The following is an 18,124-nucleotide window of genomic DNA, read 5'->3' as shown; positions in this document are numbered from 1 at the left end:
ATAAAAGACCTGCTCTTTTTTTTTTCTCCAGCTATCAAGACCAAATGAATTTGACATCATGCTGAAAATTACATTTGAGTGCAACCAGAAAATTGAGCCGGCACCTATTGATGAGAGTGGTGCATTCTACACGCTAGCATTTAAACCACAAATACCACTAAGCGTTGCTGAATACATTGACGATGAAGGAAATCTACTGGCCCAAAGTATCTTGACTGACTTCAGAACTCTGGTCAAGGAAGTCCTCCTAAGTTCAGGTATGCTAAATTTCATTTAACTTGTACATTTATGCCTGTGTAGAAATTCTGAAAATATTATTAAAAAAAGAAAGAATACACAGATATAACACATTCATGTTTTACATTTCCAATTGGACTTAAAGTAAAACCCCAGGCAACAAACCAAATACATAGTGTAAGCGATATATATCTTGAAGCAGATAGGCTACAGCAACAGAAGACAACACCGGGTGCCACTCCTGTCAGCTAAGAACAGAAAACTAAGGCTACAATTCACACAGTCTTAGGCCTCGTACACACGACCGAGTTTCTCGGCAAAAACCAGCAAGAAACTTCTTGCTGGGAGATATTTTTTGCCAAGGAAACCAGTCGTGTGTACATTTTCGTCGAGGAAACTGTCGAGAAACTCGACGAGCCAAAAAGAGAGCAAGTTCTCTATTTTCTCGACGGGAGTCTGATTTTGCTCGTCGAGTTCCTCGACGGGCTGGTTTTCAACGAGAAACTTGGACGCCTGTATGCTAAGAAACCCGCGCTTGCTCAGAATAAAGTATGAGACGGGAGTAAAAGTAGCATTTGTAATGGAGATAACACATTTTTAAAGCTGTAACAGACTGAAAAGTGCAAATCGTCTCTTACCAAACTTTTATTTAACACGCAAACACATAAGATTAGCAAAAGCAGCCCCAAGAGTTTAGCCAGTGGAATCGAACTTCCCCTGTCGTTGTATGTGTTGTATGTCACCACGTTGGAGAACGAGGAGATTTTGTCTTGAACATGTGTACGCAAAGAAAGCTTGTCGAGTTCCTCGACAGCCTAACAAGGAACTCGACGAGGAACTCGATGTGTTTCGCCCGTCGAGTTTCTCGGTCGTGTGTACCTTACCGAAATTGGACACTAGAAGATTGAAATTTTTTTTTTTGGTTTGATGAGTCTCGATTTCAACTGGGGCATTCAAATGGTAGGGTCGGAAATTGGCATAAACCACAGGAAAGCATGGATCCATCCTTGTATCAATGGTTTAGGCTGGTGGTGGTGTAATGGTGTGGGGGATATTTTCTTGGCACACTTTGGGCCCCTTAGTACCAATTAAGCGTTGTTTAACCACTTAAGGACCGCCTCCTGCACATATACATCGGCAGAATGGCACAGCTGGGCACAGGCACGTACAGGTACATCCTCTTTAAGTGCCCAGCCGCGGGTCGCGGGCACGCGGCTAGGTCCGAAGCTCCGTGACCGCGGGAACCACGGACCCGATCGCCGCTGGAGTCCCGCGATCGGTCCCCGGAGCTGAAGAACGGGGAGAGCTGTGGTAAACACAGCTTCCCTGTTCTTCACTGTGGCGCCGTCATTGATCGTGTGTTCCCTTTTATAGGGAAACACAATCAATGATGTCACACCTACAGCGACACCCCCCTACAGTTAGAAACACAAATGAGGTCACACTTAACCCCTTCAGTGCCCCCTTGTGGTTAACTCCCAAACTGCAATTGTCATTTTCACAGTAAACAATGCATTTTTAATGCATTTTTTGCTGTGAAAATGACAATGGTCCCAAAAATGTGTCAAAATTGTCTGAAGTGTCCGCCATAATGTCGCAGTCACGAAAAAAATCGCTGATCGCCGCCATTAGTAGTAAAAAAAAAAAAAATTTATAAAAATGCAATAAAACTATCCCCTATTTTGTAAACGCTATAAATTTTGCGCAAACCAATCGATAAACGCTTATTGCGATTTTTTTTTACCAAAAATGGGTAGAATTATACGTATCGGCCTAAACTGAGGAAACATTTATTTTTTTATATATATTTTTGGGGGATATTTATTATAGTAAAAAGTAAAAAATATTGCATTTTTTTTTTCAAAATTGTCGCTCTATTTTTGTTTATAGCGCAAAAAATAAAAACTGCAGAGGTGATCAAAGACCACCAAAAGAAAAGCTCTATTTGTGGGGAAAAAAGAACGTAAATTTTGTTTGGGAGCCACGTCGCACAACCGCGCAATTGTCAGTTAAAGCGATGCAGTGCTGAATCGCAAAAACTGACCAGGTCCTTTAGCTGCCTAAAGGTCCGTGTCTTAAGTGGTTAACCACTTACGCCCCGGACAATTTTGTTGCTAAAGGACCAGGCCCCTTTTTGCGATTCAGGACCGAGTCGCTTTAACTGACAATTGCGCGGTCGTACGGCGTGGCTCCCAAACAAAATTGAAATCCTTTTTCCCCCACATATAGAGCTTTCTTTTGGTGGTCTTTGATCACCTCTGCGTTTTTTATTTTTTGCGCTATAAACAAAAATAGAGTGCCAATTTTGAAAAAAATCAATATTTTTTACTTTTTGCTATAATAAATATTCCCCAAAAATATATATATATTAAAAAAAAAAAATTCCTCAGTTTAGGCCGATACGTATTCTTCTACATATTTTTGGTAAAAAAAAAAAAAAAAAAACATTATAAGCGTTTATTGATTGGTTTGCACAAAAGTTATAGCGTCTACAAAATAGGGGATAGTTTATGGCATTTTTATTAATGTTTTTTTTTTACTAGTAATGGCGGTGATCAGCAATTTTTTTCGTGACTGCGACATTATGGTGAACACATCGGACACTTTTGACACTATTTTGGGACCATTGTCATTTTTACAGCGAACAGTGCTTTAAAAAAATGCACTGATTACTGTGAAAATGACACTGGCAGTGAAGGAGTTAACCTGTTGGGGGCGCTGAAGGGGTTAAGTGTGCCCTAAGGGAGTGATTCTTACTGTGTGGGGGCATGGCTTGGCGTGTGACGTCACTGATCGTCATTCCCTATGACAGGGAACAGACGATCAGTGACACTCTCACTAGGAAGCACGGGGAGAGGTTTGTTTACACTTACCACTCTCCGTTCTTCAGCTCTGTGACCCAATCGTGGGATACCGGTGGCGATCGGGTCACGCAAGCTCAGTCATGGAGTACCCAACAGGGGACATACCTGTACGCCAATATGCACAGCCGTGCCATTCTGCCGACGTACATCGGCGTGCAACGGTCGGCAATCGGTTAAATGCTACGGCCTACCTGAGTATTGTTGCTGACCATATCCATCTCTTTATGACTACAGTGTACCCATCTTCTGATGGCTACTTCCAACAGGATAATGCACCATGTCACAAAGCTCAAATCATTTCAAACTGATTTCTTGAATGTGACAATGAGGTCACTGTACTTCATTGGCTTCCACAGTCGCCAGATCTCAATCCAATAGGGCACCTTTGGGATGTGGTGGAACGGGAGATTTGCATCATGGATGTGCAGCTGACAATTCAGCAGCAACTGCGTGATGCTATTATGTCAATATGGACCAAAATCTCTGAGGGATTCTACAGTTGCAATAAAAAGTATGTGAACCCTTTTTGAATGATATGGATTTCTGCACAAATTGGTCATAAAATGTGATCTGATCTTCATCTAAGTCACAACAATAGACAATCACAGTCTGCTTAAACTAATAACACACAAAGAATTAAATGGTACCATGTTTTTATTGAACACACCATGTAAACATTCACAGTGCAGGTGGAAAAGGTATGTGAACCCCTAGACTAATGACATCTCCAAGAGCTAATTGGAGTGAGGTGTCAGCCAACTGGAGTCCAATCAATTAGATGAGATTGGAGGTGTTGGTTACAGCTGCCCTGCCCTATAAAAAACACACACCAGTTCTGGGTTTGCTTTTCACAAGAAGCATTGCCTGATGTGAATGATGCCTCGCACAAAAGAGCTCTCAGAAGACCTACGATTAAGAATTGTTGACTTGCATAAAGCTGGAAAGGGTTATAAAAGTATCTCCAAAAGCCTTGCTGTTCATCAGTCCACGGTAAGACAAATTGTCTATAAATGGAGAAAGCTCAGAACTGCTGCTACTCTCCCTAGGAGTGGCCGTCCTGTAAAGATGACTGCAAGAGCACAGCGCAGACTGCTCAATGAGGTGAAGAAGAATCCTAGAGTGTCAGCTAAAGACTTAAAAAGTCTCTGGCATATGCTAACATCCCTGTTAGCGAATCTACAATACGTAACACACTAAAGAAGAATGGATTTCATGGAAGGATACCACAGAGGAAGCCACTGCTGTCCAAAAAAAACATTGCTGCACGTTTACAGTTTGCACAAGAGCACCTGGATGTTCCACAGCAGTACTGGCAAAATATTCTGTGGACAGATGAAACCAAAGGTGAGTTGTTTGGAAGAAACACACAACACTATGGGGCTGATTTACTATTCTCTGTGCGCTGCGCTGGTTCATGCCTTAATTAGTGCCCTGGGTGAAGCCTTAATTAGGCGCATGAACCATCGTAGCAGCGGCGCATTGCAAGTAATATGTAAAGACGCCGCCAAACTCCCTATAGAAGTCTATGGGAGAAATCAAAAGTGTTAATTTTAAAGGCTAATATGCAAGTTTTGTCCTAAAAAGTGTTTGGGGACCTGAGTCCTGCCCCAGGGGACATGTATCAATGCTTTTTTTATTTTTTAAAACGGCCGTTTTTTCGGGAGCAGTGAATTTAATAAAGTGAAATATTCCTTTAAATTTCGTACCTGGGGGGGTGTAAAGTCAGCATGTGAAATAGCGCATTTTTCCCGCACTTAGAACTGTCCCTGCACAAAATGACATTCTGAAAGAAAAAAAGGCATTTAAAATTCACACGCGGCAATAATGAATTGCCGGCTCTGACAATTCTGACAGGATTCATTCATTAAAAAAAAAAAATGTGTGGGGGTTCCCCCAAATTAAATTACCAGGCCCTTCAGGTCTGGAATGGATATTATGGGGAACTCCACCCCAAATTAAAAAAAATGACATGGGGCCCCCCCAAATATCCATACCAGGCCCTTCAGGTCTGGTGTGGATTTTAAGGGGAACTCCACCCCAAATTAAAAAAAAATTGCGTGGAGTCCCCCTAAAAATCCACACCAGACCCTTATCCGAGCACGTTAACCTGGCCGGCCGCAGAAAAGAGGGGGGGACAGAGTGCGGCCCCCCCCCTCTCCTGAACCGCACCAGGCCACACGCCCTCAACATGGGGAGGATGTCCCCATGTTGATGGGGACAAGGGCCTCATCCCCACAACCCTTGCCTGGTGGTTGGGGGGGTCTGCGGGTGGGGGGCTTATCAGAATCTGGAAGGGGACCCCCAGATCCTGCCCCCCCATGTGAATTGGTAATGGGGTACATTGTAACCCCTACCATTTCACGAAGCAAGTGTAAATAGTTTTAAAAAAACACACACACACACCTAGAACAAAGTCCTTAAGTCCCAGGAAGAGGGAAGACTGGGCTTACCCAGTGATGTAGCAGAGGGTACGTCAGAGGGTGCGAGGTCACGTGACGGGTGGCCCTGCCTCCCCTATATAAGTAATGTAACACATTCAGCCGCTCATTCGCTGGGCTGTGTCCAGCGGTGAGAGGAGGTCGGCGATGCTGCGCTCTGGATAGATGGATCTTCTCATCGCTGGACCGGAGATCACCGACCGTCGCTGGATACAGAAAACGTTGGAGCAGGAAGCCGGGAACGAGTGTCACCGCTGGATTTTTTTTATTTTTTTTTTATTAATGAAGGACTTTGTTCTAGGTGTGTGTGTGTTTTTTTAAAACTATTTACACTTGCTTTGTGAAATGGTAGGGGTACAATGTACCCCATTACCAATTCACATAGGGGGGGCCAGGATCTGGGGGTCCCCTTTGTTAAAGGGGTCTTCCAGATTCTGATAAGCCCCCCGCCCGCAGACCCCCACAACCACCGGGCAAGGATTGTGGGGATGAGGCCCTTGTCCCCATCAACATGGGGACATCCTCCCCATGTTGAGGGCATGTGACCTAGTATGGTTCAGGAGAGGGGGGGCCGCACTCTGTCCCCCCTCTTTTCTGCGGCCGGCCAGGTTAACGTGTTCGAATAAGGGGTCTGGTGTGGATTTTGGGGGAACTCCACGCCATTTTTTTTTCAATTTTGGGTGGAGTTCCCCTTAAAATCCACACCAGACCTGAAGGGCCTGGTATGGATATTTGGGGGGACCCCACGTTATTATTTTTTTTTACGGCGGGGTTCCCCTTAATATCCATTCCAGGCCTGGTAATTTAATTTGGGGAAACCCCCAGACCTTTTTTTTTTATAATGAATCCTGTCAGAATTGTCAGAGCCGGCAATTCATTATTGCCGCGTGTGAATTTTAAATGCCTTTTTTTCTTTCAGAATGTCATTTTGTGCAGGGACAGTTCTAAGTGTGGGAAAAATGCGCTATTTCACATGCTGACTTTACACCCCCCCCCCCAGGTACGAAATTTAAAGGAATATTTCACTTTTATTGTTTCACTTTAAGCATTATTAAATTCACTGCTCCCGAAAAAACGGCCGTTTTAAGGGCCTGGTATGGATATTTGGGGGGAACCCCACGTCATTTTTTTTTAAATTGAGGGCGGGGTTCCCCTTAATATCCATTCCAGACCTGAAGGGCCTGGTAATTTAATTTGGGGGAACCCCCACACATTTTTTTTTTTTTTTAGTTTTAATGAGCAATGACTGTATTCTTTATAGCCATGAGTACTTTTAAATTACTTTTTTTTTACTTCAGAAATGACATCTTGTACAGGGACAGTTCTAAGCACGGGAAACATGTGCTTCACAGGCATGTTATACCCCCTCCCCCCCCTGTATGAAATTTAAAGGAATATTTCACTTTTATTATTTCACTTTAACCACTTTCATACTGCGCCTATTCTGGCACTTCTCTCCTTCATGTAAAAATTGTATTTGTTCCTGGGAAATTACTCAGGACCCCCAAACATTATATATATATTTTTTAGCAGACACCCTAGGGAATAAAGTGGCGGTCATTTTTTATTTGATTTCCAATTGTATTTGCGCAATAATTTTTCTAACACCTTTTTTTTTTTTCAAAAATGTATAAGAAAGAACCGGGACGGCCGCACTCCAAAAATAAAAATGTGTTCCTTTTAGACGCCCTCAAAGCTAATTGTTTAATTGGCTAATCAGGGAAAAGGATAATCACAGGTGTATCACACAGATAGGGCTGAACGTGTTTTCCACATGTCCACAAACGTGCATCCTATCATCCATTAGCCATAAAAAAGTCCTAGAAATGCAGAACTATAACATATAAAATGAATGAGTGAATGTGTGGATGAGTGGGTTAATACATGATTAATATGCATATTATGCAGACAAATGTAAATGCAAATGAGACCCAAAACTGAAGACACATGGAAAGGATGTGTAGACTAATATGGGAAAATGAAAAAAGTGATAGATCAGATGTGTGTGTGAAAAGGGTGAAAGGAGCAGAAAAATAAGAAAAGAAAGGAAAAGAAAAAATATGAGTGAAAAAGCATATGAACTGGAGGTCCTAGGGAAACGTATGTGAGACAGGAGAGTGTGGAGGAGTGAATAGTTATGTGTGTGAAAGGAGTGAATGGGTGAAAGGAGCAGGAACACGTATGTGAGACAAGAGAGTGTGGAGGAGATAAATTAGATATGTGTGTGAAAGGGGTGAATGGGTAAAAGGAGCAGGAACACGTATGTGAGACAAGAGAGCGTGGAGGAGATAAATTAGATGTGTGTGTGAAAGGGGTGAATGGGTGAAAGGAGCAGAAAGATGAGAAAAGAAAGGAAAAGAAAAAATATGTGAGTGAAAAAGCATATGAACTGAAGGTCCTGTGGAAACGTATGTGAGACAAGAGAGTGTGGCCCAAAAAAAAACGGTTTCATGAATTAAAAAATAACAAAACAGGAAAGTTAGCCCAATTTTTAGGGATAATGTGAAAGATGATGTTACACCGAGTAAATAGATACCTAACTTGTCACGCTTTAATATTGCACACACTCTTGGAATGGCGCCAAACTTCGGGACTTAAAAATATCCATAGGCGATGCTTGATTTTCTTTTTACAGGTTACCAGTTCAGAGTTACAGAGGAGGTCTAGGGCTAGAATTATTGCTCTCGCTCTAACGCACGCGTCAATACCTCACATGTGTGGTTTGAATGGTGTCTACATATTTGGGCGGGACTTACATGCATGTTCGCTTCTGAGTGCGAGCTACTAGGGACAGGGGCGTTTTAATTTTTTTTTTTTTTTTTTACCTAATATTTTTCTTTTTGCACTTTTTTGTCCCTTTTTTTAATTTTGGATCACTTTTATTCCTATTACAAGGAATGTAAACATCCCGTGTAATAGGACTACTGTGTGACAGGTCCTCTTTATGGAGAGAGGCGGGGTCAATAAGGCTGGAAAGCATGGTATTGGAAGAAAAAAAAGATCTCATGCTATCAGCTGCAATCATGTTCATTCAGCACAGTGGTGTAGGGTATAGCACTTTGACCTAGCAGCAAAAGGGTCGCTGGTTCGAATCCCGCCCGTGACACCATCTGCCTGGAGTTTGCTCTCCCTGTGGCTGCATGGGTTTCCTCCCACAATATAAAAACATGCTGTAAATCGGATCCGAAATAAATAAGCCCTAATATGCAGTAGTATATTTAGGTTTTGTGCTGCCCTAGGCCTGACTACATTTCTGCACCTCCTAATAGAAAAATGACCCACCCTTCCTGTCAAGGCCACACCCTGTTTTTGTATGACCCGCCCAGGAATTTTCAGGGGACACACACACTAGTTCTGGGGGGGAGGGGGGCACTGGATTTCCTGAATTTGCATAGTTTTTCTCTCACTTCCTGTTTGGCTATGGGGCAGGAAGTGATGGCAAATCTCCCCAATTGGACACAGATAATACAAAATAAACTGACAGGGCCTATAACCCTCCCTCACTCTATCCAAAATTAAAGAAAATAAAGTGTTGATTATAGTTCTAGTTTAAGCACAAATTTCAGAGAGTTTTATTGAGAGGACTAAGAAAATATAACCATGCCAATAGGCCAGGATACAGCGTTGCTAATATGTATGAATGTGTGTTAGGGCCCCCCCCACAAACACCACCCAATGTTAAATAAACAATTTTCTTAATTTGCAAATAAGTATTATCTGCTCATTTTTGGGGGATGCCTGCAACCCTGATAGGGTGAAGACACCTCACAAATGTCACTTTCTACTTCAAATTCATTCACTTCCTGTCACATAGCCAAACAGGAAGTGAGGGTAAAACCTTACTAATGTCTTTTGTTGGGGACACAGATCAATCTAAATAGTTTCCCATTATGGAAATTGCATTTTGCTGTGTACACCCTAAATTATTGGGGATCTTGGACTTTGGGGGTCCATTTACTAAAGGCAAATCCACTTTGCATTACAAGTGGACAAGCAAGGAAGAAAACAAAAAAACTTTGCTTCTACAGGATTGGATGTTAAAACCGTCAGTGCTTCCCCTCTGATTTTCAGCGACTACGCTTGTACTGCAGATTGGCTTTGCCTTTACTAAACCCCAAGCTAAGTAATCATTTGGGGTGTACACAGCAGTGCAATTTGCCTAATGGGGACACTAGTTAGATTGACCCCAAGAAAAGACATTGGTAGGGTTTTAACCTCACTTCCTGTTCAGCTGTGTGACAGGAAGTGAAGCCAATTTTAAGAAAAGGGACACAAAGCCCAACCCAAAAACCACAAGCAGGGGTTCTAACACTCACTTTGCTTCCCTCAAACACCCACAATTAGAATAGGATTGTCTTGCGCTAGATTTAAGCACAGTGCTGTAAATCAGCACTTCAAGCCTGTCCACAAATACCCCCCCCCCCCAACAGGCCATGTTTGCAGGTTTTCCTTCATCTTGCACATGTGCTTTACAAGACAGTCTGGACAGCAATTATTGATAAGAGAAATCCACAAAACATGTCCTGTCGGGGGTACTTGAGGGCTGAGGACCACTGCAGTAAAAAGAAAATACTTACCACTTTGTCTTTTTAATTTCCTGGTGATTAAACATGGCAGCAAACTTTTCATGCCTACACACCAGGAAAGAAGCTTAGACAAAAATCACACCTAATTTGTTAGGCCAAACCTATTTCAGCTGCAGCTTTCAAAATATGTAGCATGAAAAAGTAACAAAAAACAAACTTCAAAATTTGAAAGTAATTTTTATTGGTCAACAAAACAAGGAAAGCAAAAAAGACAAACAAACAAAAACAAACAAACACACACACACACACACACACACACACACAAAAATAAATTTAAAACATCAAAATAAACATAGGTTAAACGTCCCAACATCTTCAGAAATATTTTTTAAAATAAGGCAGCAGAGACAAATACATCAAATTGAACATCATTTAAAAATAAACAAAAAACATTGGCAAAATAAAAATAAACATGCTCCAAAACACATTTCTGTTTAGCCACAACATTCCTGCCATCCTGCCCCCTCTCAGGGCAGCTGAGGACTGCTCTATCCACGCTTTTTATAACATGTGTGCTTGCGTGCTAGTAATTAAGCAATTGAAATCACATGAACAAATTTCAGTCTCTAGTTTGGGTGAGCTTGTAAGTAGTTACACCTGTTAAGGATGTCCTTAAATTACTAACCCACCCACGCTCTATGAGCATGCTCAGAGACATCCAAGTGATTTTTTTTTTTTTTATTTCAATAGTTTTTTATTGATATTTTTCAATCAAACAAAATAATGCATTACAATAGCATATAGTACACATTGCATCGTAGCAGTAAGAGACAAAGTAATACTCATTATCTAACATACAGATATGTGTTGGCTAAGCAAAATAATACTACCAATCATCATAAGAAAAATTGTAGAGTATTTTCTGTAGAGAATTTTCTCAATAGCATCAAGTCAATAAGAGATCAAATCTCAATATCAAAGGAAAAAGAAAGAAATACATTAGCAAACAAATAAAATAAAGGAATTAGCTTTCCCGAACACCCCATAGGGGAATCATAGTGTTCGAGAGCTATCTCCTCTCATATTTCCTATCCGAATAGTAAACAACGTGTTGGAGGAAATAAGGTAAACAGAATTATGTCCTGTTTTTGAACCAGAGGTCCCATTGGATTGAGTATTTATGAAGAGAGCCCAAGGATGACGCTAAAATCCTTTCATAGGAATTATGTAAATCCAAGAGGTCAATAGCGTCATTGGGGGAAGGCGGATCGGGATCTTTCCACTTTTTTGTAATCGACAATCTAGCTGCCAAGAGTAGATGGGTTATCGTTCTACGAAGATTAAATGAAAACCTGTCTATTCCGAATGATAAAATAGCCAATGCTGGATCAGGAGCCACTCGTGTTTGAGTCAGGTCAGATATTATATTGAAGATTCCTGCCCAATAGACTGTGAGCTTTGGACAACTCCATAATATATGGAATATGTCTCCTCTGACTGAAGTTGGGCAACGTCTCCAACAAGCTGCAGGGGTTTGGGGGTCAAATTTGGACACTATTACCGGAGTAAGGTACCAACGTAAAGTGATTTTGATAGATAACTCCCACAAGGAGGTGCAACGAGTGGCAGATTGATTGGCCTTACAGGCCAAGCAGCATTGGTCATTCGTGAAAGAGCATTTAAGATCTTTTTCCCAAAGAAGATGGGAGGCAGATTTATTAAAAACTCGTTTTTGTTGCATTATTTTGTCGTATTGGCGAAGAAAAATAGGTCCAAGCTGAAGCATTAACTTGTTTGGAAATATTGACAAGTTTATATAGACAATGCATTAATTGAGTATATTGAAACTCGTTGGTGTGAGGGAGGTCATATTCCGATTGGATAGAAGACAAGGGGCCTGATTTACCAAGCCTTTACTCCATGACTCATGGAGTAAAAGCAGGAGTAGCAGCCGTTTGGCCATTTACTAAAGAAATACGCTGCTAGTGCAGTGTATTTCCCTAGTTACTAATGTGCTCCGTGCGCCCAGGAGAGGGTGCATTGTGCACCAGTACAGACCTGGCGCACGGCACATTAAACTATAAATTGCGGGGGTTTGGGCGGGAGTTTATTAAGGGGGGAGGTGGGGGGATGCAGGGGAAGTGAAGTGACATGTGTTTTGAAGTGTTTGGCGGGCCGAATTGAAAGGGAAAGTGTTTTTTGAAAACAGATCCCCGTACGCTTGCACAGTGCGCCTGAACCTCGGGAGGTTCATTTGCATACTGGGCATGCGCAGAGAGAAAAGTCAGGGATTCCCGTGCGCCTCGTCAGTACGCCGTGAAAATCTTGGTAAATACCAAGCGGCGTACCCGTGAATGCGCTGCGTGACGCGGCGCACGGGAATCTCCGAGCTGTTTTCAGCCCTGAAGGGGAACTCGGCGCCAAATTTCAAACTTGAAATCGGCGCGGGTCCCCCTTCAGGGCTACATTAGGCTCTTAGGCTTGGTCCGGAACTTGAGGGGTCCCCCCCAGATCCAAACCAAGCCCTCATCCCAAGCATGCAGTCTGGCCCGGACAGGAATGGGGGAGGGGACGAGCGAGCGGCCCCCCCCCCTCCTGAGCCGTACCAGACCGCATGCCCTCAACATGGGGGAGTGTGTGCTGTGGGGGAGGGGGGCACTGCCCCCCCACCCCACAGCACTCTTGCCCCCATGTCGATAGGGACAAGAGCCTCTTCCCGACAACCCTTGCCATTGGTTGTCGGGGTATGCGGGCGGGGCTAATCGGAATCTGCGAGCTCCCTTTAATAAGGGGGCCCCCAGATGCCGGCCCCCCACCCTATGTGAATGAGTATGGGGTACATCGTACCTCTACCCATTCACATGGGGGAAATGTAAAGTAAAAAAAAAACAACACACAGAATAAAATATTTTATTAATCTGCTCCGGAGCCCCCCCTTTCTTCTTTAGCTCTCTTAGAAGGGGGGGTTTCTTCTCTCCCGATCTTCCGCCGGGACCCTGGGCTTCGGTGATTTCTGCCGGGGGAGGGCGCCATCCCTCGGTCCTCTCCGGAGCCTTCCGCCGGATGCCCCCACCCCATTTAAGCTCTTTTTCATTAGGGAGGGGCATCCGGACTTCGGGGTCTTCTGCCGGGGGATGGCGCCTATCCCCCGGTCTTTCCGGTGCCTTCCGCCAGGGTTCCGGTCTTCCTGGTCTTCTGCCGGGGGTGCGCCAACTCCCCGGTCTTTTCTCTTCTGTCTTCTCTGCTCCCTCTTCTGCCTGGCTCCCCCGCGGAGCCAGGGCTTTCTTCCGTCTTCTTTATTCTCCCTTCCTTCTTCTGCCTGTCTCCTCCGCGGAGCACAGGGCTTGTCTCCGCTGTCTTCTTGCTTCTCTTCCATTCGATGTTGACACGACGAGGTCCGGCGCTGGAATGCCGTCTGAGCAGTGGGCATGGACTTATATAGGGCAATGCCACCATGTGACCTCAACCCATGTGACATCACATTCCCATCATGCCCAGGGAATGTGATGTCACATGGGTTGAGGTCACATGGTGGCATTACCCTATATAAGTCCATGCCCGCCGCTGACACGGCATGTCAGCGCGGAACCTCGTCGTGTCAACATCGAATGGAAGAGAAGCAAGAAGACAGCGGAGACAAGCCCTGGGCTCCCGGAGGAGACAGGCAGAAGAAGGAAGAGAGAATAAAGAAGACGGAAGAAAGCCCTGGCTCCGCGGGGGAGCCAGGCAGAAGAGGGAGCAGAGAAGACAGAAGAGAAAAGACCGGGGAGTTGGCGCACCCCCGGCAGAAGACCAGGAAGACCGGAACCCTGGCGGAAGGCACCGGAAAGACCGGGGGATAGGCGCCATCCCCCGGCAGAAGACCCCGAAGTCCGGATGCCCCTCCCTAATGAAAAAGAGCTTAAATGGGGTGGGGGCATCCGGCGGAAGGCTCCGGAGAGGACCGAGGGATGGCGCCCTCCCCCGGCAGAAATCACCGAAGCCCAGGGTCCCGGCGGAAGATCGGGAGAGAAGAAACCCCCCCTTCTAAGAGAGCTAAAGAAGAAAGGGGGGGCTCCGGAGCAGATTAATAAAATATTTTATTCTGTGTGTTGTTTTTTTTTTACTTTACATTTCCCCCATGTGAATGGGTAGAGGTACGATGTACCCCATACTCATTCACATAGGGTGGGGGGCCGGAATCTGGGGACCCCTTTATTAAAGGGGTCTCTCAGATTCTGATAAGCTCTCCGCCCGCATACCCCGACAACCAACGACCAGGGTTGTCGGGAAGAGGCTCTTGTCCCTATCGACATGGGGGCAAGAGTGCTTTGGGGTGGGGGGGCAGTGCCCCCCTCCCCCACAGCACACACTCCCCCATGTTGAGGGCATGTGGTCTGGTATGGCTCAGGAGGGAGGGGGGTGCTCGCTCGTCCCCACCCCCATTCCTGTCTGACCAGACTGCGTGCCTGGGATAAGGGCTTGGTTTGGGGGGGGGGGCCCACGCTATTTTTTTGGGCCCCGGTTTAACCCCTTATGTTCCAGACCAAGCCTAAGAGCCTGGTATGCACCTGGAGGGAACCCACCTTATTTTTTTTGGGGGGGTCTTGAGTTCCCCTTCATGAACAGCGATCTGTCATTTACACATGTCAGTCCCATCCCCCCCCCTACAGTTAGAACACACCCAGGGAACATATTTAACCCCTCCCTCGCACCTAGTGTTAACCCCTTCCCTGCCAGTGGCATTTTTTGAGTAAGCAATGCATTTTTTACAGCACTGATCGCTAGAAAAATGCCAATGGTTCCAAAAAAGTGTTCGATGTGTCCGCCATAATGTCGCAGTACCGATAAAAATCGCTGATCGCCCCAATAACTAGTTAAAACAACAAAAAAAAAAAATTTGGAGACGCTATACCTTTTGCAAAAACCAAACACTAAACGCTATTTGCGATTTTTTGGAACCAAAAAGATGTAGAATACGTATCGGCCTAAACTGAGGGGTTTTTTAGTTTTTTGAATATATATTTTTGGGGATATTTATTATAGCAAAAAGTAAAAATAATTTTTACATATGTGGGCGGGACTTACGCAAGTCCCGCCCACATATATAAACATCGTTCAAACCACACATGTGAGGTATTGACGCGTGCGTTAGAGCGAGAGCAATACTTTTACCACTAGACTTTCTTTGTAACTATAAACTGGTAACCTGGAAAAAAAAATAAAAGGTCGCCTATGGGGATATTCACGGAATTCATTTTGGCCCCATTGCAGGAGTGTTTCCAATAGTAAAGCGTGACATGTAAGGTATCTATTTACTCAGTGTAACATCATCTTTCACATTATCCCCAAAAATTGGGCTCACTTTTGTGTTTTGTTAATTTTTAACCACTTGAGCCCGGACCATATTTCTGGTCAATGACCGGGCAAGTTTTTGTGATTCGGCGCGGCGTCGCTTTAACTGACAATTGCGCAGTCGTGCGACGTGGCTCCCAAACAAAATTGGCAACCTTTTTTTTCACACAAATAGATTATTAAATGTGCGTGTTTACTTCTGTCTTTAACACCTCCCCTTCAGGCTGGAAAGCATCAGATCAGGGGAAACAAAAAAAAAAAGCTCTCATTCCATTGCAGCTTGGTTCCTACATGTGTGATGAACTGAGCATGCTCAAACACTTAGAAAAAAAATATCCTTTCTTTTTAAAAGGTGAAAAACACTCATTGGATGCTCATAGAGCGTGGTTTGGGTTAATTGCAGGTGTGCCCAATTACAAGCTCACCCAAACTAGAGACCGCAATTTGTTCATGTGATTTTAATTGCTTCATTACTAGCACTGTTATAAAAAGCTTGGATCGATCAGTCCTCAGCTGCCCTCAGAAGGGGCAGGCTGGCAGAAATGCTGTTGCTAAACACAAATGTGGTTTGTTGCATGGGTTTTGTTTTATTTTGCCAATGGTTTTGGTTTATTTTTAAATGATGTTCACTTTGATGTATTTGTCTATGTGGCCTTATTTTATGAAAAATGTGTAAAGCTATGGTTAATTAGAATTTTGAAATGTATTTTTGTTTGTTTGTCTTTTTTTGCTTTCCTTGTTTTGTTGACCAATAAAAATTACTTTAAAATTGTTAAGTTTGTCTTTTGTTACTTTTTCATGCTACATATGTTGACAGCTGCAGCTGAACTAGGTTTGGGCCTAACAAATTATGTGTGATTTTTGTCTAAGCTTCTTTCCTGGTGTGTAATCATGAAATGTTTGCCATGTTTATTCTCCCTGACTTTAAAGACAAAAACTGGTAAGTATTTTATTTATTCTGCAGTGGTCCTCAGCCCTCAAGTACCCCCGACAGGACATGTTTTGGGGATTTCTCTTATCAAGAATTGCTGTCCAGACTATTTTAAAGCACATGTGCAAGATGAAGGAAAACCTGCAAACATGGCCTGTGGGGGGGGGGGGGGGGTTTGCTATTGGTGGACAGGCTTGACGTGCTGATTTACAGCACTGTGCTTAAATCTAGCGCAAGGCAATCCTATTCAAATTGTGGGTGTTTGAGGGAAGCCAAGTGAGTGTTAGAACCCCTGCTTTGTGTTTTTTTATTTTTGTGTTGAGCTTTGTGTCCCTTTTCTTAAAATTGGCTTCACTTCCTGTCACACAGCTGAACAGGAAGTGAGGTTAAAACCCTACCAGTGTCATTTCTTGGGGACACCGGTCAATCTAACTAGTGTCCCCATTAAGCAAATTGCACTCCAGCACTGCTGTGTACACCCCAAATCATGGGTCTTCAAACTACGGCCCTCCAGTTGTTCAGGAACTACAATTCCCATCATGCCTAGTCATGTCTGTGAATGTCAGTGCATTACAAGGCCTCATGGGATGTGTAGTTCTACAACAGCTGGAGGGCCGTAGTTTGAGGATCCCTGCCCCAAATGATTATTTAGTTTGGGGTTTAGTAAAGGCAAAGCCACTCTGCAGTACAAGCATAGTTGCTGAAAATCTGAGAGGAAGCACTGATGGTTTTAACATCCAATCCTGTAGAAGCAAAGTTGTTTTGTTTTCTTCCTTGCTTTGCACTTGTAGGAGTGGATTTGCCTTTAGTAAATGGACCCCAAAGTCCAAGATCCCTAATAATTTGGGGTGTACACAGCAAAATGCTAGAGTGCAATTTACATAATGGGAAACTATTTAGATTGATCTCTGTGTCCACAAGAAAATATATTAGTAAGGTTTTACCCTCACTTCCTGTTTGGCTATGTGACAGGAAGTGAATGAATTAGAAAGGGTGAAGACACCTCACAAATGTTGTCACTATCAGGGGTGCAGACATCCCCAAAAAAATGAGCAGATAATACTTATTTGCAAATTAATAATTTTTTAGTTAACATTGGGTGGGGTGCTCTAACACACACATTCCTACATATTAGCAACGCTCTATCCTGGCCTATTGGCATGGTTATATTTTCTTAGGGCTCTCAATAAAACTCTATGAAATTTGTGCTTAAACTAGAACCAGGGGCGGACTGACAACTCATGGGGCCCCTGGGCAATAGAAGATTATGGGGCCCCTCTGGCTTACAGATGACCACCACGCCAGGAGGTAGTGCAGAGGCGGGCAGCTAAAATCTTGGGATATTCACATTAAAAGCATGTCATTTTCGGACATATCAGGGACAGATCTAAAAAAAACACAGATTTTTACATACTGTCCCTGGTTTTACTGAGCCTGGCAACCCGGATGGGGCCCCCTAGTGGCATGGGGCCCTCGGGCAGTGCCCGAGTGACTCAATGGTCAGTCCGCCCCTGACAAGAACTATAATCAACAAGTTTTATTTTCTTTCATTTTGGATAGAGTGAGGGAGGGTTATAGGCCCTGTCAGTTTATTTTGTATTATCTGTGTCCAATTGGGGAGATTTGCCTTCACTTCCTGCCCCATAGCCAAACAGGAAGTGAGAGAAAAACTATGCAAATTAACCACTTCCCGCCCAGCCTATGGCCGATTTACGTCCGGGAAGTGGTTACACAATCCTGACAGGACGTCCTGCAGGATTTCATGCCGCACGCGCCTGTGGGGGCACGCAGCGC

At 43.9% G+C, this 18,124-nt stretch overlaps 1 protein-coding gene across 1 annotated transcript in view; it reads left to right on the top strand.

Moving 5' to 3' along the window:
- Window positions 1–18,124, top strand: part of LOC120937377 (cyclic GMP-AMP synthase-like) — a 71,756-nt gene that overhangs the window by 11,813 nt on the left and 41,819 nt on the right. Inside the window, exon 2 of the mRNA XM_040350556.1 lies at window positions 32–257. Coding sequence (XP_040206490.1) covers window positions 32–257 — 226 coding nt within the window. The remainder of the gene's footprint in view (window positions 1–31; window positions 258–18,124) is intronic.

This window comes from Rana temporaria, chromosome 4 (genome assembly GCF_905171775.1).
Source record: "Rana temporaria chromosome 4, aRanTem1.1, whole genome shotgun sequence".
Taxonomy (NCBI): domain Eukaryota; kingdom Metazoa; phylum Chordata; class Amphibia; order Anura; family Ranidae; genus Rana; species Rana temporaria.
This window is presented reverse-complemented; position numbering and strand designations above follow the sequence as displayed.